The following is a 26,433-nucleotide window of genomic DNA, read 5'->3' as shown; positions in this document are numbered from 1 at the left end:
GTTGAATGGGCTAAAACAAAACAACTTTGGGGCATCACTGCGGGGAGTACCTGAAGACCTGGCAATCTTGGTGCAATCCTTGGCGGAGTGGCTTCCTCTGTAGTTGGAACAGGATTGGCGAAAACAACATTTTGCTCCTCTATCAGACTGAATGCTATTGAAAGCAGAGCACTTTCCTTTCACAAAAGGAATGGACTACTCTTTGTTGGGGTTTGCAACCATACGTACTGGAGGGCCCTTGCCTTGGAACCTGAGCTGCTGTGTAACATCAAGCCATACCTCAATGTCCTTAAAACCTAATGCCATTACCTGCTACCCATCTTGCTTCCTACAAAAATATTCATTGTAGGAATGCCAAATGTTACCACGGGCCTTAACCTGCATGCCATAAATAAGATGAATGTATTTGAGCATGTTTATACATTCAGTTGTTTTCGTCTCGAGATAACAAGCGGCAAAAACCAGTATGCCGCTTAACCAATTATTATAGGAATGGTACGCCTCCTTGCCAATATCTCCAGAGGCTTTTGCTGTTGCCAAGTCATTCCTACCAAACTTTGTAATTGTGAAAATGTCGGCAATGCGAACCTTTATTTATCTTTTCCTTAATTTATCTCTTAACACCCCTACTGATGGGCGTTTTGGAACAATGCACTAACTCAGCATCGGAACTAACAAACGCTATCTGCGCTTTAGTTGGCCAAGCTGCCGCACCTTTGTTCTTACCCTTAAAGTTCCACTCATGCATGCACATGAGCTTGCTCGCTCTCCTTGGTGAACCCAAGGAGGAATTAGAATCAATAGAGGTAGAGCTATCGCTGTCAAGGGCAATATTATCAGACCCATACTCCTCACCAGATACAGTCCCAGAGATTGGAGCTACTTCCCCTTTGTCAGCGGCTGCCATCTGCAAGGTAGCAGGTGTGTCTTCCATTCAGTGTCCCGAATCTCTGGAGGAGCTGTAAGAGAAGGAGAAGTGGCAGAATCAAAAAGGACAAAACTTGGGGGAGCAATTGCAACAGTGTTTGTGACTGAATCAGGAGACTGGACCGCTGCAGCTTGTGTCCCACAGATTGGAGCAAGGGGTGGCTTTAACATATGGTTGGCTAGTAGCGGCTGCAGGGAAAGGTCCCCACTGGGTGGGGCCCAATAGGGGTAAAAACCCAAATTGGCTGTTGTTGACTCCTGTGCCTCCAATTGCTCTGCCTTCTGGAGGCTGTGACCACTGAGAAGGAGCAATCGTGATGAGCGGGGCACCCGACCCATTGAGGCCAGGGTGACCACAAGAACTTGCAGCAGAAAAGCCAGCAGAGTTGCTTGCAAAAAGGTGGTGCAGGGGCCTGATCTGGGAATGCAGCAAGGCAGTCTCCGTCATCATCTGTAGAGACTGTCTGAGGAGAAGGGGGCGGGGATACCAGCAGGGGGCCATAGGCGATGCACTTAAGGCCCGTATTCAATTAGAAGCGAAAAGCCAAATCTACAAAAAAGTATCGCCGATTGCGTCTTTTCGCCTGTTGGAAAAGTATCGCCATATTCAATTCCATCCGCTTTTCACGTATGCGGAAAGTCAATGCAATGTAATAGGTGAAAAAGATTCGCCTCTGAATAGCAGGAGAAAAGAAGTGAAAAAATTTTGTTTGGGGGTGCAAAGGTGGGGAAACCACTCAGAACCCTTGGAACAGCCCCCAAAGGACAACTGAATAAAAAAAAATCCTAAATAAAACTTAAGAACACCCCAAAAAAGTGCATTGAATTTGGGGGCGAAAAAGTGCAAAGTGGGGGGACAAGTTCGCAAAGTAGCGAAATAAGGTTCTGGGGGTGCTCTAAGAAGGGGTCAAGTGTTTTGGGGATTGTAGGTGCCTCTATGAGGGTGGATATTCGCAATTATTAAAACTGCACTTTAGAGACATTAAAATATGCTAGCACCCATTTTCAGGTACCCCAAATTTAACAGGACTAATTATTTTCTCCAAGAAATACTGCTTTATGCTATTCTTCACCACCTGTGCAAAAACGCTAATTAGTGGCAATTGTGCGAACGAAAGTACCCCAAATAGTTGTATTAGGGCTGATCGGGCACTACTACATTGATCCCCAATGATTCTGCATCTTTTTTGGGGGTTCAGGCTGATTTGCCTGATTCTGACACCACTTTCCGCCTGTTCTGACTTTGCGTGTCTCCGTTTTCGCGTCTTTTGGAATTGAATAGTGTAATGTCCCGGTTGTTAGACAAGGGACCAGGTTCGGATTTGATCAGAGGGGCAAGCAATGTGTTTCCCTTTTTTAAACAGACACAATGATGAAGATACAGTGCGGAGGGTACAACTCAATTTTATTGTAACCAAGTTAAATTACACACATTTAGAATATAAATTCAGATATCACTATTTCAACCATATCAGGGATTCGCAACAGAACTTTCAAACAATACCAATTAGTTACAATAGCTGTCAATAAATGATAAACAGGTTAAGCCCCCTTCAAGCAAACATGTGCAACCCCAGCTGGCAAGAAACAAACAAACCAATCGTACCTGATGCTACTGCAATCTAAAGCTATTTACAGCCTGATGCGACAAGCTGAGAGAGGCACAACATAGCGACGTGGAATAATATTGCAGTCTCTGTGTAGAAACAGTTCTGAAAAATATATGGCAGTTGCAATAATAAAGCGGCTTAGAGTCTTTGTAGCAAATAGCGTAGTGAAGCCCAACACAGAAATATCATTCAGCAGTCTCTTTACATTGGCACAGTGCAGGTAAGTACGTACAGGGGTAATAAAGCGGTTTAGAGTCTCTGTAGCAAATAGCGTAGTAAAGCACAACACAGAAAAAATCATGCAGCAGTCTCTTTGTAAACCTACTAACAGTGCCCCAAATAGCTTTCCGCCAGCTGAGGTTGTCACAGGAATTACCCCGTAACAAACTATATGTCTTCATACAACATACAAGAAATAAACTAGTTTGCGAATATCTAATTGTTTTTGCCTAAGGTCAAGGGAACACAGTGTATGCCACGGCGGGCTGCAAACTACCATTTCAATGCGTTATCGATAATGTGAACAGTAAGTGATCAGCATAACACAAAACCATACATCAGCTAAGTATGTGAACAGATAGTACATTTGCAAGACATCAACATTTAACATAGCACACATTTCTATCACATTAAGTTAAACTAGCAGGCAGGAAGTCCACACAAGAACAACATTGCTAAGAGTTGGGCCTGAGCTGCATTTATGAATGTCTAAGGAAAACAATTGCATATAAATCTAAACCAAGCATAGCACTGGCATCAAGTTGTAGAGATTCAAAGGGTAACCCCTAGCAAGTTTAACTACAGATAGTAAGGGGACTCTCTGGACATCCGTCCTTTACCCACTTATTTAATGTACAAAACCCTTGATAAAATGACTAGAGCTACAGTGGGGCAATACAAATTAAACCTTACCCCTAAGAGCATGTTTTTACTAACTAAGTGCACCACTGGCCCCAGGGGGAACTTTTACTACCCCTCCCCAAACTACCTATGAAGGGGGTAAAAGAGTGGGACCTAGCAAAGGGGCCTAACTACCTAACCCCATAGGTTCTCACCCCTAGCAGTGGCGCTTGTGCCTCCTCCGATCACCAGCACAGCCCGGGATGCAAAGCACCGCACCAGGCTGCGCTCTAGCTTCAGACTCCCAGCAGCATCTTTTCCAAGGTCCTTCCCATTTCCTCTGTGCCGGGGTACTCTTGCAGTGGTCGGGGATAGCAGTCCCCCTCTTCAGACTCCATGACCAACAGGTGCGGTGCTCCTCCATCCTCCCGGGGGCTTGCGGAGCTTTCTTCAGGGGCTGTCCCCTCTTTAGCTGGTGACCTCCATGATGTCCCTCCGGTCCACTGTGCGGGTCCTTCCTCCGGTGAGTATCCTCTGCGGGGTGTTTGGCATGGCTGCGGTCCTGAAACAGGGTCAGACGGGCCTCCCCCTAATGGCGTCCAGTCAGCTGGTTCCTCAGCGGGGTCCTCACAGTCCAGGCTGCCCCCTGCGATCCTGACATCCTCTCAACTGGCCCCAGCGGCATCCGGGCACTGGAGCGACATCCTCGGCAGTGGGGTCTCAGCGGCAAATCCTCTTCACAGGCGACAGGCATAGCTCCTTTACATGCAGACAAGGGGTTTCTCCAGTACAGCCTGGCAAGTCAGGAGGCAGTCTCTGGGGTCCTCTCAGAGGGGTCCTGTTCCTCCCAGCGGGCATCTTGAGCCGGAGTCCTCGCCCCAGCCACAACAGCCGGGATTCAATACACTGCGGCAGTTCCTCACTGTGCCACAGCTGCGGACCTCTGGCCCCTCCTGCACATTGCCCCATCCAGGTCTGGCAGACATCTGTCCCTGCAGGCAACACAGCCGGCAGCCTCCACGGGCCAGGGTCTTCCCTCCGGCGGTGAGGTAATCAGTGGGGACGACCCTCCATGGCCGGCAGCGGGCACTAACGGGGAAGCTCCACAGCTCCAGGGATCCAGCCAACACCAGCAGCACTCTCAAGGGGCCCAGCAGCAACAGGTGGGTCACGCACTAGCAGGGCTACTTGCGCCGGCTTTACGCAGCCGGGTACACTACACTGGGCCAGCTCCCTGTGCCCCTAGCCACACCTTTCTGCGGGTCCATTTATTTATTACAGGCTGCATGGCAGCTCCTACTGCCCAGCTACTTCCCATCAGGACATCCTCCCCTCTCCTCCTGGGGATTGCTATTTTATAAACTCTCCCTTTCTCCTCCCTGTCGGTCCGGCATGAATCATTGGCCCAGGGGACCCAGTGGCAGCCGACCCACAGGTCCCTCTGCCCTACAACCTGGGGGACCAATCAATGGGGGGCATTTTTCCCGCACAAAAGGGGTTACTGGACAGAGGACAATTTCTTCCCTTAGGCTGCACATGCCCAGAAGGGACTACAAGAGGCAGGGTCACACAAAGTTCACTATACCTGCCTATTATAAGGAATGGGGCTGCATATGACATAGTGTCCCTAAGCTGTGGGGACAGTCCTATCTATTTAAATAAAAAAATTAAAATTGGGGGACCCCTATTTGGGAACAAACTTGGGGGTACCACAATAGGGCAAACCGCGGGTACGCACACGATAAGTTTCTGCTGCTAAAATATGCGATGTGGATGAAAAGTCCAGCAGGTGAAACTTTATCGCATATGCAAAACTAATTGAATACGGCCCTAAGCCGGGCAAACTAATCTGGTTGGATAGAGCTTGGGTTCCAGAGATGGAAGGCTGCTGGGGGACTGAGGTGAGAGGAAAGTGGGTGGGGAATGCTACAGGCACGGCCAGAACACGGCCACTGTGTGTGAGGAGCAGGGGGCGGCAGTGTCGGGCATGCAGCAGCTGCGGGCAGAGAGGGCGGACAGGGATGTGGGAGGGAGCTGGGAAACGGATGGGGGCCAAAGGGACAGAGGACAGAGACCAGACTGGACGGAGGGGAGGGACAGAGGCTCCTGGGGAAAAACATAATGGAGGAATGAAATGAGAAAGAAAAAGAGAATCAAAAGGGAAAAAAGGAATGAGACCCAACTCCTCAACTGACGTAAATAACTGACCAACAGAACAACCCAGGCTTTAGAATGTGCTAATCTATGTATTATATGTATTAATGATCTTCTATAATTACTAATATTTTAACTATGCAACAGATCTCCTTTGGTTACTTTACATTATGATTTTGTATAAAAAACAGAAATTTACTATTGTTAAGTTAAATTATGAAATACATAATTGTACGCATAGATTACTATGATATATATGGCTAATAACAGACTTTGCTTTTTTCTTGTCAAGATTTATGTTCACTTGAAGGAAGGAAGTGGTACAGATGGTCTTGACACTTTGAAGTACAAGCCCCAGCTGCACAGCATGGTAGCCAAAAACTTGTGTCAGAATTCATCTGGAAAAAATTACATCATATTTACTGGGCCAAGCATCACTAGCCTGAATCTGTTTGAAGAATTTGAAAAGCAAGGTACAGTATGTAACATTTTAATTTCATTTTTGATTAAAAAATATATTTTCAGAAGAGGTAACTTATTGTCTCTGTTTAAACTGATTTTAGTAGATTCACTTCCAGAAATGTGGATTTGCATGGGCAGTAGCAATGTCACCAGTCTAATGAGCTCTAAAGCTGGATACACACTTCTCCAATCCTCAGGAGATCAGACCCCAGATCAGACTGTTTATACAATCCTTCTGCAGACCTGCTTGCAGATTCTACATCCAATCTATGCATGCACACTTGTCCAAATTTTCTGCAGACCTCCAATCTGTATCTACTGAAACAGTCTGATGAAAGGATTGCGTCCACGTACAAACTCAATCTTTGGCAGACCAGCTCACTGGGATGAATTGGATGAATGATTGGAGAAACCTCAGGAGCATACACACTTCTAAATTGGTCTGGTGATTGGCGATCTGATCTCCTGATTTTTCAGCAGGTTTAAAAATCTTTTTACAAGACCAGACCAAGATTGTATGACACCAGAGGTCTTGTGTACACACTCTACCAATTTTTGACACACCAGTTGGTCTGAAGTTGATTGTATGAGAATTGGACAAGTGTGTACCCAGCTTTAGACGTCACCAGTGACTCTAAATTTAGACTTTGCTGCTGTAAAGTCCACAGGTTATTGCCCTCTACTGTGTCACCGGATATTCCATGCTGGTGACATGAACAAAGATTAGTCATTTAACCAGGACTGATACAGACATACTTTGAATTATCCAAATGGATCACCAAAGAAGATGTAAAGACAAGCCATGTCAGTACCAAATGGACCAACATAAACAAAATCAGCAGACAATAGGAAAGAGTTTTTGGGGCTTGCATCCTATAGCTATCACCTTCTTCAGATGATGTGAACTTACTCATTCCTATGTCAAGAGCTCCTGGAGTGCAAAGAGGGATTCATCTGAACCCTTCACTTCTTGTGGCTTTTACAGTGCACCTGTGTATCATGCACAGTAACCTGGCACTGCAAACATTTATCGCTGAAAAGTATAGTTTTTAAGATTTACAAGAACAGATGCTTATCAAAGCATGTCCCTGCTGGCTGGCATTAATAGATAACCCAAAAAGACATTCTAAAATTACAGTGAATAGCTGAAAGGGAAGTTGGAGTTTGCTGCATTTATACACTTGTAGTAAATAGGCCCCCTAGCCTGGAGACTAATTTGATATTATTACGAAGTTGTCAGTTGAGGGAGTATTTCAATAATGGATGGAGTACTGTACAACAGATACATAAGTTGCTCATAAATATTGAATATTTGAATACATTAAACAGTACATAGATTTTATCCCAATCATTCAATGCTTAGTATAAACAGGATATATTTTTCTGAGAGGGAGCTTTCACTTTAAGGATAACATCCTACACATTAACCTTACTGATATTAATAGTGAATTCATTAATAGTGAATGCAGTTTATAAATATTGTCCTCATCCACCCTAATCTTGCCCTTAGTGGAAACAAATATAATTATAGACCGAGGTGCATTTTTATTCAGAATAAAGCAAATACTTACAAATAATCTTGTTAGTTTCCCACTGCTTTACACTGATGAGATTAACCCACCCAGCAGTATAATTCGTAATAGTCATTTAAGTAACATAAATATTACCTTGCGTTTGTGTCTTCACTTCCTAAAAAACTACTCCAACACCTTTGTTCCACTAATTATTATTTTGTGATAAATTATTTCCTTAAAAGAAATGTAATACTGGTGACCCTCAACAAAATTAAGAAAACCATGACCCGGGTAGTTTGCTATCTTCAAGAAAAATTGCACCAACAATATCTAGACATTTCCTATTAGCTAGTTAAAATTTTGCTAAACATAATTTTAGAAAAATTAATTTCTATATTAGGGGTAATTTTGCATGAATGAATGAGTGATTGGATTGTATGAATGAAAGTAGAGGATGGGATTACTAGTTTATGCTTTAGAGGCAGGGACATATTCTACTGAATCATTTAATTGTTAGGGTTGGCTATTCAAGCATTTATTTATTGACCAAGCAGTAGATTTATTTTGCAATCAAGGGTAAGGGCTAATTTAAATGTTAAATAAAAATGTATACATTGGCCCCTCTGGACACCTTAGAGAGAAAAGAGGGTGAGAGATCAGGGGAGGAGAGGTAGAGTTGAGTGTCATTGGCATAGAGGTGATGTTGGAGGCTGAAGGAGCCGACGAGTTCAACCAGGGAGGAGGTTGCCATGCCTGCCCTAACCAGGCAGCCTCCTTCTACAACCTCACCCTCTCATCTGACTCTGCTGCCAACACTTCTTCAGTCCCCCTTCACCGCTCCAAACCCCAACCTTGGCACTCCAAACTCCCCAGCTTCCTTTAAAAATGTACCTGCACCACCAAACGCCACTGGAGAAGGTCTCACTCCTTGGCGGACTTTCTCCACTTAAAGTTTATCCTCTCATCCTACAGCACTGCCCTCTCCCTCGCAAGCAGTCCTTCAAATCCCTCATCTCTTCACCGTCCTCCAATCCCCACTGCCTCTCTGCTAGCTTCAAAACACTCCTTCACCCACCACCTCCTCCTCTCCCATCCTCCCTTATTGCCAATGACTTTGCCTCCTTTTTGATCTCCAAAATCAAGGCCATCCAGAGTGGTATCTCCTCCTCCCATCACTCTCCTGCTACCACTAACCCATCACCCTTCACTCCCCCTGCCTCTTCCCCTTGTGCTCCTTCTGCCCCACCACAGGTGACAAAGTTCATTCCCTTACTTTATCTTCTCCCCCTGGATCCCATCCCCTCTCACCTTCGCAACATCTCCCCCTACGCCTTCTCCCACCTTGCTCACCTCTTAAATCCATCCCTTTCCACTGTCATCTTCCCCTCATCCATTAAACATTCTCTTCTCTCACCCATTCTTAAAAAAAAAACATCGACCCCTCCTCACTCTCTTAATTACTGCCCCATGTCTCTTCTCCCATATGTCTGCAAATTACTTGAGTGGCTTGTCTGCATCTGGCTTACCTGCTACTTCTCTGACAAGTCCATCCTTGATCCTCTCCAACCTGGCTTCCACCCCTCTACTCCACTGAAAGTTCTCTGGCCAAAGTCACCAACGATCTTCTCTTTACAATACTCATCCTCTAGGACCTCTCTGCGGCCTTTGAAACCATATATTACCCTCTGCAGAGACAATTGGCCAACCACTCCTTCTCTGTTTCCATCTTGGGCTCCATCTCCTCTCCATTCGTCCTTCACGTGGGTGTACCACAGGGTTCTGCCCCAGGCCTTTTCTCTGAACACCTCCTCCCTGGCTGAACTTATCAGCTTCTTCAGCATGCAGTATCACCTCTACACTGATGACACTCAACTCTACCTCTCATCTCCTGACCTCTCCCTCCTCTCTAAGGTGTCCAGTTGCCTCTCTGCCATCTCCTTCTGAATGTCTGAGCACTTGGCCAAAACTGAACTCAATGTTTTTCTGCCAGAGTCTCCGTCCTTCCCACCCTCTCTATTGTTGTTGACAACGCCATCATCTCCTAAGTCCCCCAACTCTGCTGCTTGGGGTCACCCTTGACTCCTCCCTCTCCCTCGCTCCACACATTTAATCTCTTGACCAGTCCTGTCATTTCCAGCTCCTCAACATCGCCTTCATCAGATATTTTTCCCAAGCAGGGCTCTTCTCTCTCCTGTCTCTCCACCTACTACTCATGCCAATTGTCAACACCCTCCACCACCTCCCCAGGCAGCGCAAGCCATTCAGACTACTCTAAAATTGAGTAGTTGCGCCCAAGCCCATGGGCAGTGGTCTCAGCTTGTGCTGAATACTCCACCCTGGTCCCCTTACATCTGTAGCTGTGATGAGAGTTGCAGTTCCATGTTTTACTTTATTGTACTGTACATTCTTGCTGTTTCCCCACTGTATGGTGCCGCCCCATGTGGCACCCTATAAATAAAGTTTAATAATAAGAATAATTATTATTTTTTATTTTCTGAACTCCTAGGGCTAAAGGTAGATGTACAATCGATCAATATCAATGTTGTGTTTCTGGGGCTACATCACACATTTACTAACAGACAATTTTTAATTTGTTTGTTTTAAGTATTCATAAATGTGTGACGTAGCCCCAGAAACACAACATCGATGTTGGTCTATTTTCATTGATTTTCATTTATTTTAAATTTGATAAAGATTGATTAAAATTGACCTTTAGTAAATATACCCTTTATAGTCTTTTCAGTGTGTATTTTGTACCAGTATTATTTGTAAGAAATATTACTTGGGTACAGCATAATAACATAATAAGGATTTAAATTAAAGGTAATACTATTGTGTTACCATATTCTTTAAGTTTAAAGTACTCTGAATCAGGCCCTGTATACATATGATTTGGAGAAGGCACCACCAAGCTACTACCTAAGTTGTAAGCCGTGTCAGTATCGAGAGACCTTGTCACCCACCTTCCAGTAATCCATTTGATACAATGCATATGCACTTACTTAAATACCTGCAATAGGGGAACAATTATGGCTGATTTACAGTCAACTCCACATTAGCCGCTGTATGTTTTTATACTACACTCTTTCCTTTTTTTATCCTCAAGAAGTACAGTGCCTTTCAGTACTGGCTTTTTGTCTAACCCTAACACCCCCCAGTGGTGCCTAACCCGAACTTCCCCTAGTGGTGCCTGACCCTAACCCCCCCCCCAAACGCTAACCATGCTATGCTGCCTAAACATAACACCCACCCATGGCTAACAGCTAAGACGCCCCCCAGCTTACCTCGTTTGACCTGGTGGCTGTCTGTATTCCGGCGTCGGTATCTTGATGCTTTTATATGTCCCGTGTCGGGCTTCCACCGTCTGGATTTAGACCGGCGGCATGCCATTCGATGATCTGCTTACTACATTCCGGTATGGAGACTAAAGAGACCCTGGTCTTCACCAGTTACGCCCCCCAGGGTATATAGGCATGACTTTTGGAAATCCGCAAGTTGTGGCCCTCTGCAATGCTTTCAGATGTGACATGACCATTGACAGGTACAAAAGATTGGTCAACAAAAAGGGACTGATACACTGGCCATACATCTACACGACCAGCATAAGATCAGATTTATCATACAATTTCCCTACGATTCCCTGGCAGTCGCGGCAGCATGTTTGTTGTTTTTCTTAGCACACAATCTGTCTTAAGATCGATCCTGTGTCTCACAGGCTCATAAGGGAAACAGTCATTTAAATTACTTGAATTGCTGCACGATGGATCGCATTAACAAAATAAAGGGCACGATCTGCACACGATACAATGGACAAGATATGCTGCACATCTGATCATATGATACGATTATAGGAGCTGCGGGAGCGCGCATCGGATCTTATCTTACTAAAATAGTACACGATTTTCACAAGATCCATCTTATGACTCATCGAAAATTGGGCAATCGGACCGAAATCATGCAGGTGTATGGCCAGCTTACAGAGTGCAGATGAGTCAAATGGATCACCCGAAGAAATCATCAAGATGAACCAGGTCAGAGCCAAACAGCAGACAAAGGAAATGCCAAGAACAAGCTGGAACAGAAGCATCGGTCTATCTTACTACTACAAGCTGCAATGAAAGATCTACTTACAGCTTGTGAGATGTTTGCCCTCTGTAGTGAATTGATTTACCCATATAATCACTGAGTGTTTCCTCACACCTATGCTGAGTTATTTTTTAACTTGTCACATTTCAACAGCAAATTCAGTAATTTTATATGCACTAACCACATAAATTAAACCTTGTTTTAAAAAACACTTTGAATTTTCTGGAAAAAAACATTAGCATGCTTATTTTAACATGGAAACAAAATCTACCCAAAATGGGAAAAAAAGGTGATTTTCATTGATTGAAATGGCAAGAAAATGAGCTACTGGCAAATGTTTGTAGACACCACCAATAAATAATTAGCAGTTTTGTTTGGCATTAATCCACATTTCCAAAACAATATAAAGAAAGATTATGCACATCGATGTTTTCATGCGATTTTATATTATTATTAGTTTTTGCCATCTTGGATTAAATTCTTGCAATGTGTAGGACTATTGTAGCCTTACAAAGCATACCATTTTGAAGTCTTACCTCATTATTGGACTGATTCTGTTACACGCAGTGTTGATGACGCATGCAGATGGCTGATGTTATGTGCATGCATCGGAGTCACACTTTGCGTGCATTCTGACTGTTATCACTCAGAGACACAGGGGCCTGATTCTGCAAGGATCATAATCGCAAAGCTGCACGAAGCTAATAGATATATGATGTATGCACGCAGGCAGCTTTGCAATTGTGACCCTTGCAGATATGGTAATGCAGCAGGAGGCATCACGCCTCCTGTGCATTACTTATCCGATCTGCATTGTCCAATGCAGCATCAGATAATCTACATACCATCGGCCGGCTGCTGTGACCCATGAGGTCGTGCAGCCAGCCACCGCAGTTTAGAGGAAGAGGCCAGTAAATATCCGTCAGCTGACTGAGATCCTGGATTTTTCCCTCCCTGTCGTTACGGGAAACGTAGGTCATCGCCGCCCCCTCCCCACCCACAAACAGCAGCAGACTGTCAATCACTGACAGTCTGCTGCCAGTCTGCAAGCGAGTTAGCAGCACTGCTGAATCAGGCCCACAGAACAGAATGGGATGCACAGACTGTGGTGTTCAGTGACCACTCCTGGTAGGCTGTAAGCAGCTGCACCCAAAGAAACACAACCGCTCATACAGGACTCCATACTTAGCTGGAGAAACTACTCCTGCAATAGGGCTGGTGAAAGTTTTGATATACGCAACAAGACAGATTTGTTTTTATTCACTAAAAGATGGGAGAGATCTGGATGGGAGCCAGCGAGACATCATGGAGGAAGAACAGATCAGTTTCCTGACCTGACTGGCTGTGTGCCCTATATGTCATCCTAACTACCCTGCCCTAGGCTGATAGAGAGGGAGTTGAACCAGTCAAAGCAGAAGGCTGATCCCCATTGACAGCAGCTAGAAATTCAATAAGGTGGCTGGTCCCTGTAAATGGCCAGAATGCATGTAGATGGCCCAAAATTTCTGTAGATGACAAGCTGCATGGAGGTGATGGCACAAGCTGTAGTATCCTTTGGTATTTTCCTAATAGCCTGAGGAGGTTTATGGGAGGGGGAGGGGGGAGGTTAGGGTAGTTCTACTTATTGTTTGAATATTTGCAAATTAATTTTTCATAGTTCAATAACTAAATAAATTATTGTCATGAAGCTTGACCTATATGACTTATCGCAAACTTGTTCTGGCAAAGCCTATTGTACCCATGTATTATCACATCAATATGCGAGAGTTCATGACCTGTTTGCTATGCACTTGACCTGTTTGCTATGCAGAGCCAAATTGCAACCAACATGACATTACTTATCTCATGTACACATGAGATCCATCTAAAGTGAATAGGGCACAGAATAAGACACTGTTGTTGTGGTTAATGATAGCACTAAAAACACAAGAAAAACAAAAAATCTGCACCGGTATTTATTATCATAGGATTCACTAATATGTACAGTATAAATCTTGGTAAACCCTCAAAATGTCACAATTCAATTAATTATATAATTCTAATTAAAAAAACAGGGGGTGCTATCATGTGACAATAAGTAGATTGCACAGTATACAAAGAGGAAAGTATTGACATAAATTGATGCGCTAAAGATAAAACGACTTTTATTAAATAAGTCCTAAAAGGTATTTATTTAGTAATTAATACAGTGAAATATAAAAAGAAAGAACAGTGTGTATATGAAAAATAAATGTTAGTATAATAAAACAATCACGGCCGCTTGGAGATTCTCTCTTGACCCAAATAACCATGTATTATTGTGAGGTTAATATTTTCAATTCTCCACAGGTAATAATAAATGTTGTGTTTCCAAAAGTGATCGTGTATAGCAGGGATGGGGAACCTCAGGCCCAGGGGCCGTATAAGACCCTCGGAATCATTTAGTCTGGCCCTCAGAGCTTTTTTTTGCTAGCCTCATCTGGCTAGCTGGGTGCCTTGAATGGCACACTGCAGCCAGAATCTATGCAGCAGTGCTTCCTGGAGCATCCATAGGACGCTTCAGACAGCCACACCGCTGCCATTACAGCTCCCAGGCATTGCTGTAATTACCGGCGATTGTGGCCCTGTGCCCATGTGATGTCACGCGGAGGGGCTGTGGCCTGCATTGGGCCCGCAAATAATGTTATATATATTAAAATGGCCCTCGGCAGAAAAAAGGTTCCCCACCCCTGGTGTATAGTTTTTTGTTTTTTTTTCAAGCAAATTGAAGTTGTTAGAATTATCAAATGATCACTATTTGTCTCTTAAAAAGTATTCTGTGTATTGGAAACAAAATATCTCTCGCATAGGAAACTTGTAAAATGGTATCTTGTGCTTGGAGGCTCAAAAGGAACCTTCCATAAATAGTTACAAATCTGAGTATTTTGTTAAGTCATTCCCTCTAGTGAGGAACTTTGTGTTTGTCATCATGCAGATTTATTTGAGAGGTAGTATATTCTTTCTCCTCTATTGAGTATAACTCTGTGGTATAATAGTGAGAAGTAGGATTATCATTACAGCAATAATCTTTTAAAAAAAAACATTTTATTAGTGTCTCAGATAAATACATAGATATAGCATGTCAATTACATTAAAGACACAATTTTCAGTTTTTTTGTTAACAACAAAATATATATATACTAAAATCAAACAGAATAACAATATAATGAAAATAGAAAATAGGCAGGAGGGGGGGGTGGAAAGTGAGGGTGGGAGTATAGAATGTTTGATGAGCCACAATTTATCAATCAAAAACACATCTTCAAGGAAAGTCATTATTCTCTGCCACTACTCACTATAGTTGCCTAAGGAGATACCAGTTGGTCAATTCAAACACTTTACACATTTTTCGTGCGGACTCCATCGAGATGGCTGGAAAACAGGGTTCCTATTTATTATAAAAATGCCTGACTCCATTTTCAATATCAAGCAGAGCATTTCTCCTATCTATATACATATAGTCTAATAATGCTGACTGTAGATTTTGTGATCCATTTGTTAAGAACTACCTTTTTTGCCAAAGTGACTATCAAAGTTAATAGTGTAATTAAATGTGATATATTATCTTGCATATACCATAGTGCAAAGTGAGCAAATAAAAAGGCAGGTGGAGAAAATTGTAATTTTAATTGAATGGTGTGATTAATAAAATATAAGACTTTATACCAGAATTTTTAGATTTTTGGACATTGTAAAAAAACATGCGTAAAAGATGCTTGCTCTCCAAAGCATTTGGGGCAACGTCCATCATCATCTGAGACCATATGTTTCCTACAGTTCGGAGCTATATAGACTCTGTGAAGGGTTTTGTAGTGAATTTCTTGTAATTGAGCTGAAGCAAAAATCTTTAAAGTTTTATTATTGTTGGAAATTCTTGTTGTGAAATTGGAAATGTTTTCCATCTCTCCTTCCCACCTACTTTGAATCCTAGCCCATAATTTATGAGTATCCTTAGGAAGTAGATCGGTGTGTAAATATCTAATACGGTATGTTATTGTATTGACCTGTCGGAGAAGAGAATCTATATATAATTTGGGACTATTGTTTTGGCTTGAAATCCAGGAGATAAGGAGGTATTTGAATTTATATAATGTCGTACTTGGAGGTACATGAAAAAGTGGGTGTTTGGCAATGAAGATGTTGTACACAATTGTTGGAATGTCAAAATCACACCCCCTGGGTCGAATACATCACAGATAGCTTTGATTCCCTTTAGTTTCCAAATATTGAACTATGCGTTTTGGATGGAAGGTAAGAAAGCAGGATTACCCCAAATAGGGGTATATCTAGATTTAGTAAAATCTAGTGAGAGTTTTTTGTTTATAGACTTCCACGCATGGTATGTATCTCTAAATAGGATATGATTATATAGGTGTGAAGGGATAGTGGATTTCTGGAGGTGTAATAACGCTGCTGGAGCAAAAAGGTGAAAAATGATCTCCTCTAACTTTTTATTGGTATAAATGCTACAAGATAAGAATCAATCCAAAATATAGCGGAAGAGAGTTGCCTATGAGAAGGCCTGAATATCTGGAAGCGCTAAGCCTCCATTACTCTTGGGTTGAATTAACCTAATTCTAGGAATTTGGGGTGTTTTGCCTTGCCATATAAATTTCACAAAAGCAGTAGTGCAAATCTTAATATTTTCTGGGTTAATGCTATTGGTAATACTTGCATAAGATATGTCACTTTTGGGAACAAAATAATTTTAATTAATGCAATTCTGCCCAAAAGTGACAAAGGTAGGTGGAGCGAGTTGTCCATTTGGGACTTTTATTGACTTAATCAAAGGCGTGAAGTTTTACGAGTACAGCCTATGTAATGTAGCGGGTATCTGCACTCCTAAATATTTCAAAGAGGTGTTGGTACTTTGTAATTGATATGAAGACACTATTTGTTTAGTTGCATCTATCAATTTGTTATTGGAAAGAAGCAAAGCTTCTGATTTTTGAATGTTTACTTTGTAACCTGAAAAAGGACCAAAGTGGAAGGTGGTATCAAGTATTGCAGGAATAGATACAGCCGGGTTTGAAACAAACAGCATCATATCATCAGCGAATAATGTAATTTTTAGTTCCAGTAACTACTTTAATCCCTGAATACACAGAGTTATTATGTAACTTGATAGCTAGTGGTTCCAGGGCAAGTGCAAAAAGCAAGGGTGAGAGGGGACATCCCTGCCTGGTCCCTCTTTGTAATGCAAATGGTGCCGATAAATAACCATTAGACAAAATTTGTGAAGTGGGGTTGGTATATAACATCCTAATTATGTCTATATATGTCAGAGGGAATCCAAATCTATGGAGGGTTTCATGAAGGTGATCCCAAATCACCAAATCAAAAGCCTTTTCGGCGTCCAATGATAGAATTAGACCGGGATCACCCCCATTCACCTCTTCTTCTTGAGTCAAAATCGCCAGAATTTTCCGGATATTGGTGACAGAATGTCTGCCCCGTATAAAGCCTGTCTGATTCGGGTGGATCAATCATGGCATTATTATTTTCAATCTTTCTGCTAGTAGTTTGGTGAATAATTTATAATCGGCGTTAAGCAGAGATATGGGTCTTTAAGAGGCTGGTGAATTTAAGTCTCTACCTGGTTTAGGTAGAACCTTTATAAGTGCCGTGTTAAAATGCAAAGGAATAGATTTTGTCATCAAAATTTAATTAAAGAACTCTAACAGAAAGGGGAGAATCTTAGGTTTTAGGATGTAAAAAAATTCTCCCGTGAGGCCATCAGGCCCTGGCGCTTTTAGAGGTTTCAAAGTTTTAATTGCGGTATCTAGTTCTTCCAGTGTAAAAGGTTTTAATAATGATTCTATTTACATATCTGATATCTGGGGGGTACAAAGATCTCTCCAAAATTGTAATTGTTTAGGTTTATCTGGTAACTCTTGGGAGTACAGTTTATCATAAAACTTCCTCAAAATTTCAGTTATCTCTGCTCCAGAATATTGCATGGTACCACTGTCATCTTTTAATGCTTTAATATAACAAGAGTTGCGAGTCCCTCTCAGTAAATTGGAGAGGAGACTTCCAGATTTATTGCCATGCTTGTGAAATATAAATTTGCTATATCGAATTGATCTGTCACCTACTTGCAATAGAATATTATCATAATATATTTTTTATTTTTGTAGTTTTGGACTAAAGGGGACCTCATAGCACTAATCTTTAAAAGTTTTTTGCATTAGTTAGAAACAGTGTCTACATTATTCTCATGTAGTCTCTGTACAACTGTAAATTAGTTGCACTTTTGCCCGATATTCGTTATATATCGCAGTGCTCTACATTTATATATTTATCGTTATTATAATATATAGAGTTTAACATAACTTAAAACACTGAGCTGAATACCACAATTTCATATATGTGTCAATGTTCCTAATGCCTGAAGAAATCAGTCAATATTGGCGATGGGTATGATATGCCCATCCCCAATCCCCAAATCCCGCTGCCGGAAGTCTGATCTGTGAAGATCCCGACAGGGTCGGCAAGTACCCATACCCTTCCCCTCTCCCCCCATAACCCTCCCTTGGTGGTGCCTAATCCTAACCTCCCCCCAGTGGTGCCTAACCCTAACCTCTCCCCAGTGGTGCCTAACCTTAACCCCCCCCTGCGCTCACCCTAACTTTAACCTCCCCCTGGTGGTGCCTAAACCTAACCCCCCCAGTCTAACTCTAACCCTCCCCGGGGGGTGTCTAACCCTAATCTCCTCCTCCTGGGGGTGCCTAAACCTAACCCCCCCATCCCCGGGGAAACTGTTATACTTACCTGGGTCCTAAGTTTCAGGATGCCGGTATTCGGGATGTCAACGCTGGTATCTTGATCTCCATCGGGATAGCGGCGTCTGTATTTTGCCTGGTGGTGGGATTCCGGCATCGGTATAACGTCGGCTGGCACCTCGTATGCCGGCATATTAACTACATCCCCAATATTGCTTAGAGCCTGCTCAAATAGGTTGCCTGTATTTATATTTGCATTTTCCTATTATTCATTTGATATCACAGGCTTATACTTAAAAACACACAATGTATTTCCTCTAATGGTCCTCTAGCACTTGAGGTAGAGCCTACCTTGCCGCAAGCACTGCGATCATGGCAGGCTGAAATACAACCAAGTGAGGTGTACAATGACGCCTCCATGCTAATTATGGATGCCCATTAAACTTCATTTTGACACCCAGACACGCCTGCGTTCATACCACCACTCCCCTGTTCACAAGCATCTTCCCCTGTTACCACCCACAGACAGCACTATCTGTCACTCAAAGTAGCACTCAGTCTGTGTACAACGATCGCACGATTCCCGATCACAATGACTGGCTTGTGCACGCGCACTGCTACTTATACGCATGTGCAGACGGACGACAATCGCCCATAGCGAGCGTTCGCGGCTTAGCGTCAGGGTCTGAGATACTAAGCATCATTTTGGAGAGAATTATTGTGGACATGCTGACCTTCTGAAAGTCTTTTTTCTGCATATACAGTATGAGAGAGGATTAAGCCCTGAACAAGAGACAGTGATTCCCCTTTCTCATCAAGAATTGTTTTATGTAAGGACTACCCAATTTTTTGTTCTGCTCCATTAGAGAAAATACATTGTGTGTTATTATTGTTTTTTCCAGGATTTCACTTAGGAAAATATGAGTTTGTATTTTGAATATTACTGATATATATGTGTATATATGGATTTATCTAGTATATTCCACACATATATCCAACAGGAATGTTATTGTGTAGCACGATCGTGAGATTTTCAACAATGTAGCGACTGCATTAATGTGTCCTTAAATATAAAGAGGCATTTATGTTGCAGATTCTTTATGCAGTAAAATAGCAGCGTTTACATAGATATACACGGTCTAGCTGAGCAGCACATGTCTGGCTGTTTCTCTGTGCAGAGTAATCATCACACTGCCAAAAGGGGAATTTGGTAGTGAAATAGACAGGACAGGTTCATCTATTCCTACTTTATGTTTATAACCCACTTATAGTCACCGCTATCCTCCATTGTACTCTCACTAATTCACATCATAAATTGAGTCACATCTTATATTCACAAAGTGTTAGGTCAGAGATAGAGTGCAACGCGGCCGGTACAAGCCAACGCACGTTTCACTGATTAAACTTTTTCAATAATGTGTTTGTTTCTAATAATGGTTAATGAGAAATTAAAGGCTTATTCACATGGTTGAAAACTTTTGACCTAGATTCCAAAACTTAATCATACAGCATACAAAATGAATACATATGTCTGATCATAATCATTATTTCCATTTCAGATATTTACTGTTGTGGATTACTAAGCTCTCGAAAAAGTGATTGTACTGGCCTACCGCTATCAATGCTGAACAACACGGAAGTTCCACAATCTCGAGGGCATTATGAGATCAGAATGAAGGGAAATATGTCCCTTATTTGCTGGTACAATAAAGGCCATTTTCGCTTTTTGAGCAATGCATACTCTCCCTTTCAAAAAGGTGAGCATTTCTTTTAGTTTACAAAATTTCCATTAATTTGATTTCTATGAACCAATTTATTCTCATTCATACATGGGGGCACTGGAATATGCTGAGTATAAAGTGGAGCTGGAGGAGTCTGGACACCAAAAGATTAAGTCTTGAACAGCACAGGATCCTCCTCCCTAAACCCCACCTCCTGTCTGCAGCCTTCAGTTTAATTTTGGTGCCCAATGGAGCTGGGCATGTTTCTTTTAAGATGCTGCTGCAGCTGATTAAGTTTTCTTTTTTATTATTATTAATTATTTCATTTATTTTATTGTGTTCATTACTCACTACTTGGGTGGCCGACGGTGATGCTGCAGATGCAGCCTTCATGCCAGCCGCTCCATCTCCCTGCTCCGGTGGACGATGCACTGGTGACTGGGTCAGTGACTCCGGTCAGTTCCTGGAGCGCACAGCAGGGACACAGCCACGAGCATAAGAGGCAGGTAAGCGGTGATCTCCCTGTTGCATGGGAGATTGCCAGAGGAGAAGGCTTAATAGCAACCAGTTCTTTGCTCTGCCACTAGGACCACCAGGGACATTCTTTGCAACAGGTTTCCAGTAGAACAGTGGCAATTCCAGGGGGTCGGCATTGGTGAGGGAACCAGGCCCGTTTCTCTCCTCCCGCAACCTTTTGGTGTGCTCCCTTACACAGGCAGCTGACAGAAGGTCCCTACACTCTCCTGGGTGTCCATTTTAAATTCAGTACTGGCCACTTTTCAAATTATAACAGCATGTTTGAATAGGTGGCTCTGTGTTTTAGTACACATGTCCTCCATTGCAGATTTGTGTGGCCACAGGTTCAATCCCTATGCCTGACAGTCGCTGGTTAGGTCTCTTGCCAGACTTATTTTTCATGGAGAGTGCAAATCCTCCTAGATAACTATACCTCACAAACTGGTGCCAGGGTATAGTGTCCCTGTTCCTACCTCACCTATGTAGGTGTTTCTGTATAGGACACTGACTAGTTTTTCTTGTGCAGGCTGAACATTCTCTGTATGCAGGGTGATGCTGTCTATTATGCTAAATATTGGTACTTAATTGTACAGTGCATCCGGAAAGTATTCATAGCGCTTCACTTTTTCCACATTTTGTTATGTTACAGCCTTAATGCAGCACAGTACTTTGTTGATGCACCTGGCAGTAATTACAGTCTAAAGTCTTTTTGAATATGATGCCACAAGCTTGGCACACCTATCTTTGGGCAGTTTCGCCCATTCCTCTTTGCAGCACCTCGCAAGCTCCATCAGGTTGGATGGGAAGCGTCAGTGCACAGCCATTTTCAGATCTCTCTAGAGATGTTCAATTAAATTCAAGTCTGGGCTCTGGCTGGGCCACCCAAGGACATTCACAGAGTTGTCCTGAAGCCACTCCTTTGATATCTTGGCTGTGTGCTTAGGGTCGTTGTCCTGCTGAAAGATGAACCGTCGCCCCAGTCTGAGGTCAAGAGCACTCTGGAGCAGGTTTTCATACAGGATGTCTCTGTACATTGCTGCATTCATCTTTCCCTCTATTCTGACTAGTCTCCCAGTTCCTGCCACAAAAAAACATCCCCACAGCATGATGCTGCCACCACCATGCTTCACTGTAGGGATGGTATTGGCCTGGTGATGAGCGGTGCCTGGTTTCCTCCAAACATAACGCCTGACATTCACGCCAAAGAGTTCAATCTTTGTCTCATCAGACCATAGTGTTTAGTTTCTCATGGTATGAGAGTCCTTCAGGTGCATTTTGGCAAACTCCAGGCGGGCTGCCATGTGCTTTTTACTAAGGAGTGGCTTCCGTCTGGCCACTCTACCATAAAGGCCTGATTGGTGGATTGCTGCAGAGATGGTTGTCCTTCTGGAAGGTTCTCCTCTCTCCACAGAGAAATGCTGTAGCTCTGACAGAGTGACCATAGGGTTCTTGGTCACCTCCCTGACTAGGATCCTTCTCCCCCTGATCGCTCAGTTTAGACGGCCAACTCTAGGAAGAGTCCTGGTGGTTCCGAACTTCTTTCATTTACGGATGATGGAGGCCACTATGCTCATTGGGACCTTCAAAGCAGCAAATATTTTTCTGAATTTACCACAGGTGGACTTCAATTAAGCTGTAGGAACATCTCAAGGATGATCAGTGGAAACAGGATGCACCTGAGCTCAATTTTGAGCTTCATGGCAAAGGCTGAATACTTATGTGCATGTGATTTCTTATTTTATTTTTTTTTCATTAAATTTACAAAAATCTCAAACAAAACTTTTTACACTTTGTCATTATAGGGTATTGTGTGTAGAATTTTGAGGACAAAAATTAATTTATTCCATTTTGGAATAAGGCTGTAACATAACAAAATGTGGAAAAAGTGAAGCGCTGTGAATACTTTCCGGAAGCACTGTATATACAGGAGGCTCATCTGAGCTAGAGCTCAGGTTATTGCAATAAGAGGTCACAAGTTCACAATTAGTCTTTTACTGTATTATATTTTATATAGCATAAAATAGGTTGCACTCCTGTTTGTATACATTTATATTGTATACATTTGTATAAAGTGCCTATTTCTGTAGTTACAAAAAACGCAGTTCCCCCCCAAAACATTGAATCCACCTATATGATAGTGTCTTCACAGTTCAGTGCACAGTATTCCTCTCAGGCCACTTTACTGGAGTTACCTTGCAGACTCCTATCAGATCTGCGGAACGGGGCTTCCCAGTGTAAGGGCATTAGTCCCTCCCCTGTAGAAATCACTGGTCCGTGTGATACATGCTCCACCACAGTGCAGCAGTCTAGTTTCCCAATGGCTCAGTCCCTTACATTGGCTTCCATCCCTGTGCAGGTTTCTCTCCTGTGGACAGCCCCTATGGGATCGTAAGTAAACTTTGGGAGGCCATCTTTACCAGCAGTTTGTGCTCTTCCATATCGAATTTACCTTAGTTATACCTATAGCTTTCAATGTATGTATATATGTCTGTATTGTTTCAGTATATGTTTGTATGGTCCTGAGGAAGGAGCGACAGCTCTGAAACTGTTGATCAGTCAATATAGCGTTTTTCAGATATGATGGTGTCCTAGTGCCGTTCTTTTGGTGGAGTTATTCGTTGATGGCTGAAATTGGCACAGGATCAAGCTGACCTGTTATTATGGAGTGCCGGCAGAACTGTGGAGATATAGCTTTCAATATAGTTATGCCAATCATGCCACAGAGGTGTATTTAGATATTTTGTATTGTCTGCTTTAGCACAGCAGTTACCTGAGCAGTTGTCCAACTGACCCTGTGTAAGGAACTTCTTTCTAAGTTAAGACGACAACCCTAGGGTTGTCGTTTATTCTATATTTTGGCGTTCTAACAAACGACAATATAGTTATGCGAGGTATGCTTACCCGTAAGGTAAATATTAAGATATGGGTATGCAGTCGGGAAGCCGGCGGACCTAATCCCGATAGCCGGCTTCCCGACTGTCATATCCCGGCAAGTGTCTAAAGACAGGCATCGATATGCTGACGCCTGTCATTAGACATACGCCGGGAGCCCGACACCTGGCATCCTGATCGACAGCCGCTGGGGGGAAGGGTTAGGTTTAAGGGTTCCTCGGGAGGACTTAGGGATAGGCACCCCCCCCGGGAAGTTAGGTTTAGTCTAGGGGAAGGGGGGGATAGCGTTAGGCACCCCTGGGGGGGGGATTTAGGGTTAGGCACCCCCCTGGGAGACTTAGGTTTAGGTGGTGGGGAAGGGGGGGTTAGGTTTAGGCACTTACAGGGGGGGATAGGGTTAGATACTGGGGGGAAGGTTAGGGTTAGGCACCCCTAAGGGAGGGTTAGGGTTAGGGGGTAGAAATAGGTTAGTTAGTACTTACCTTAGGGCGATCGGGATTTCCTCCTCTGCCAGGATGCCGCTGTCGGGATTCCAACCGCCGGGCATGGTTCCGGCGGTAAATCATACCAATTCCAAGATATGTACATTTTTCTATATATTTACAATGTCTAACTTTGGGACTTCTTCCTCTGACGTCTGTATCCAGGGGAACACTATGACCTAATATGTCCTGCTGACCCAACTTACCATGTATGGTCACAGGGTCTTTGACCAGGCTAGGATCTGAGCCAGTTTGAATTAGCTCCTTACCTCTTGACAGGTCAATGTGGCTTATGCAGTCCTCTAGTAATCCCATTAAATTCTGACACATATGATCTCTGGTGATAGGTCTTCACCAACTGTTTCTACATCAGTCTACAGCTGTGGGGCCTCCCTGAGTTTTTCCACAGTCTCTTTGAAGCTTCCTGTCTTCTAGGCTTTCCACAATCTCTTCAGAGTTCAATTGGGATGTTGGAAACTTTGTAAGAGTTATTTATGACTCTACAAGACTATTTTTTATTGTTGAGTGTACAACAGGGGTTTGTTCTTCTGAGAGACATACATATTTCTAGATGTCCCTCTGTCCTTATTCTCTACCTCCTAGGGTGAGATTATATGGGGAAGGCTAACTTGTGGTTCACTACCTTACCTTTACAGGTCCTGCTAGGCTTCGGACAGTTATTCTCAGGTCCGTCAAGAACCGTGGCGGGCCCCGGTAAAAAAAGGGGGCATGGCCTAATCGTGGGAGGTGTGGCCATGTCCACTTAGGTAAAAAAAAAAAGTTTGCGGCACTGCGCGCTGGCGAGGGGGGCACAGTGAGCGCCCTCAGCCCAGCGCATAACCATTGGGGGTGCAATCAGCTTGATTGCTCCACCCACAGGCATAGGAGACTGCTGTGGCTGCTTCTTAGCAGCCGCGAGCAGTCTCTGTGATTTAAGAGGGGGGGAGCGGTGCGGAACCCGGGCCCCCGCTGGGCCCCTCCAGCAAGCCCGGGCCCGGGTAATTTGTACCCGCTCCCCCACTCTCGGCGCCCCTGGTTATACTCTATCTAGGTTGGTAGGCGACTCCATCATTCTGGTGACCCCAGCTTTGCCTCACAGTGTTGGTATGTGAGCTTGCTTAGGCTATCAGCGGTTCTTCCCAAACGTTTCCTGAACAAGCTGGACCTACACGGTCCAGCATCGTTCTGGTTTCGAGATTTTCCTCATCTGGTTAACAGGGTGGCTGGTGGGGTCAGCCCTCTAGAGGGCCAGGATTTCTCTGATGCCTTTTTGGAGACTGGCAGTGTTTTAAGATAAGTGGCTTGTTATTGCCGGGGTGAAGACGCGCCAGGGTTTGATGAAGGTGTGCACTGCAGAGCATGGGGGTGCCCAGCAATTAGGGACAAGGGCTGCAGGGTGGATGTTGGAGCTTGCATTGCCAGGACCACTTGCAGGGATGTAAGGACTGGCTGGGACCTGTAGTGCCACGGTTTAAAGTAGCGGCGGGGGATGCGCTATTAGCGGGCAGCATCTTAAGCTAGAGAGCAGCATCTTAAGCTAGACAGCTTATTATTTCCAGGGTGAAGATGCGTCCAGGAATAGCGGGGAGCACAAGGAGGTGGAAGGTTGATGAAGGGGTGCACTGCAGAGCATGGGGGTGCCAAGCAATTAGGGACAAGGGCTGCAGGGTGGATGTTGGGGCTTGTATTGCCAGGAGCACTTGCAGGGATGAAAGGGCTGGCTGGGACCAGTAGTGCCAGGTTGAAAGTAGCAGTGGGGGATGCGCTATTAGCGGGGCAGTGTCTAGGATGTATACCTTTTTGTATTGTCTGACTGTAACGTGTCGATCATTTATTTGTCAATCTATTAATTGTTGACCTATTTAGTTTCGAACTAGGACTCGTCGATCTTTGATATGTCGATCTATTAACTGTCGACCTATTTGGTTTCGACCTAGGATGTGTCGATCTTTTATATGTCGATCAATTATTTGTCTACCTATTTAGTTTTGCTCTAGGAAGCGTCTATCTATTGTTACTGTCAGACTTTACATTGTCTAACTATTAGTTGTTGATCTAAGTACTGTCGCCCTTATATACCTGTCTATCTTAGATATTCGATATATTACATATCGATCTATTGTCACGTTCGACTGTATTACAGTCTAACTAATGTTACTATCGATCTACGGTAAGTCTATCTACACTCCCTGTCTAACTAGCGTGGTCGACATATTTATTGTCTATCTAGACACGGCCGATCTATTGATCCACACCCACATCTGTTGACAAGTCCAATATTGGAGGTGCTGTCTCTTGTTCATGCTGCGACATCTACAAACTGAGTGGGACTGCCTCCACACAGCAGATAGCTTATCGGATTAAAGACGGTCATCTGTCAGGCATCTCAGGACGGTCATGCGTGAGGAGTCTTATTGACATGCTTGCCACTTCTGTACTCTCAGAGGACAGCTAGTCATGCTTTCTTGGTTCTTCATGGTCCTCCA

The 26,433-nt window shown here is 43.5% G+C and overlaps 1 protein-coding gene across 1 annotated transcript in view; it reads left to right on the top strand.

Moving 5' to 3' along the window:
* Positions 1-26,433, top strand: part of PGBD5 (piggyBac transposable element derived 5) — a 263,507-nt gene that overhangs the window by 180,035 nt on the left and 57,039 nt on the right. The window contains exons 4-5 of the mRNA XM_088472489.1: positions 5,824-6,004; positions 19,896-20,093. Of these exons, the coding sequence (XP_088328615.1) occupies positions 5,824-6,004; positions 19,896-20,093 (379 nt within the window). The remainder of the gene's footprint in view (positions 1-5,823; positions 6,005-19,895; positions 20,094-26,433) is intronic.

Source organism: Taudactylus pleione, unplaced genomic scaffold (assembly GCF_031769625.1).
Source record: "Taudactylus pleione unplaced genomic scaffold, aTauple2 ptg000125l, whole genome shotgun sequence".
In the NCBI taxonomy this organism is placed as follows: domain Eukaryota; kingdom Metazoa; phylum Chordata; class Amphibia; order Anura; family Myobatrachidae; genus Taudactylus; species Taudactylus pleione.
This window is presented reverse-complemented; position numbering and strand designations above follow the sequence as displayed.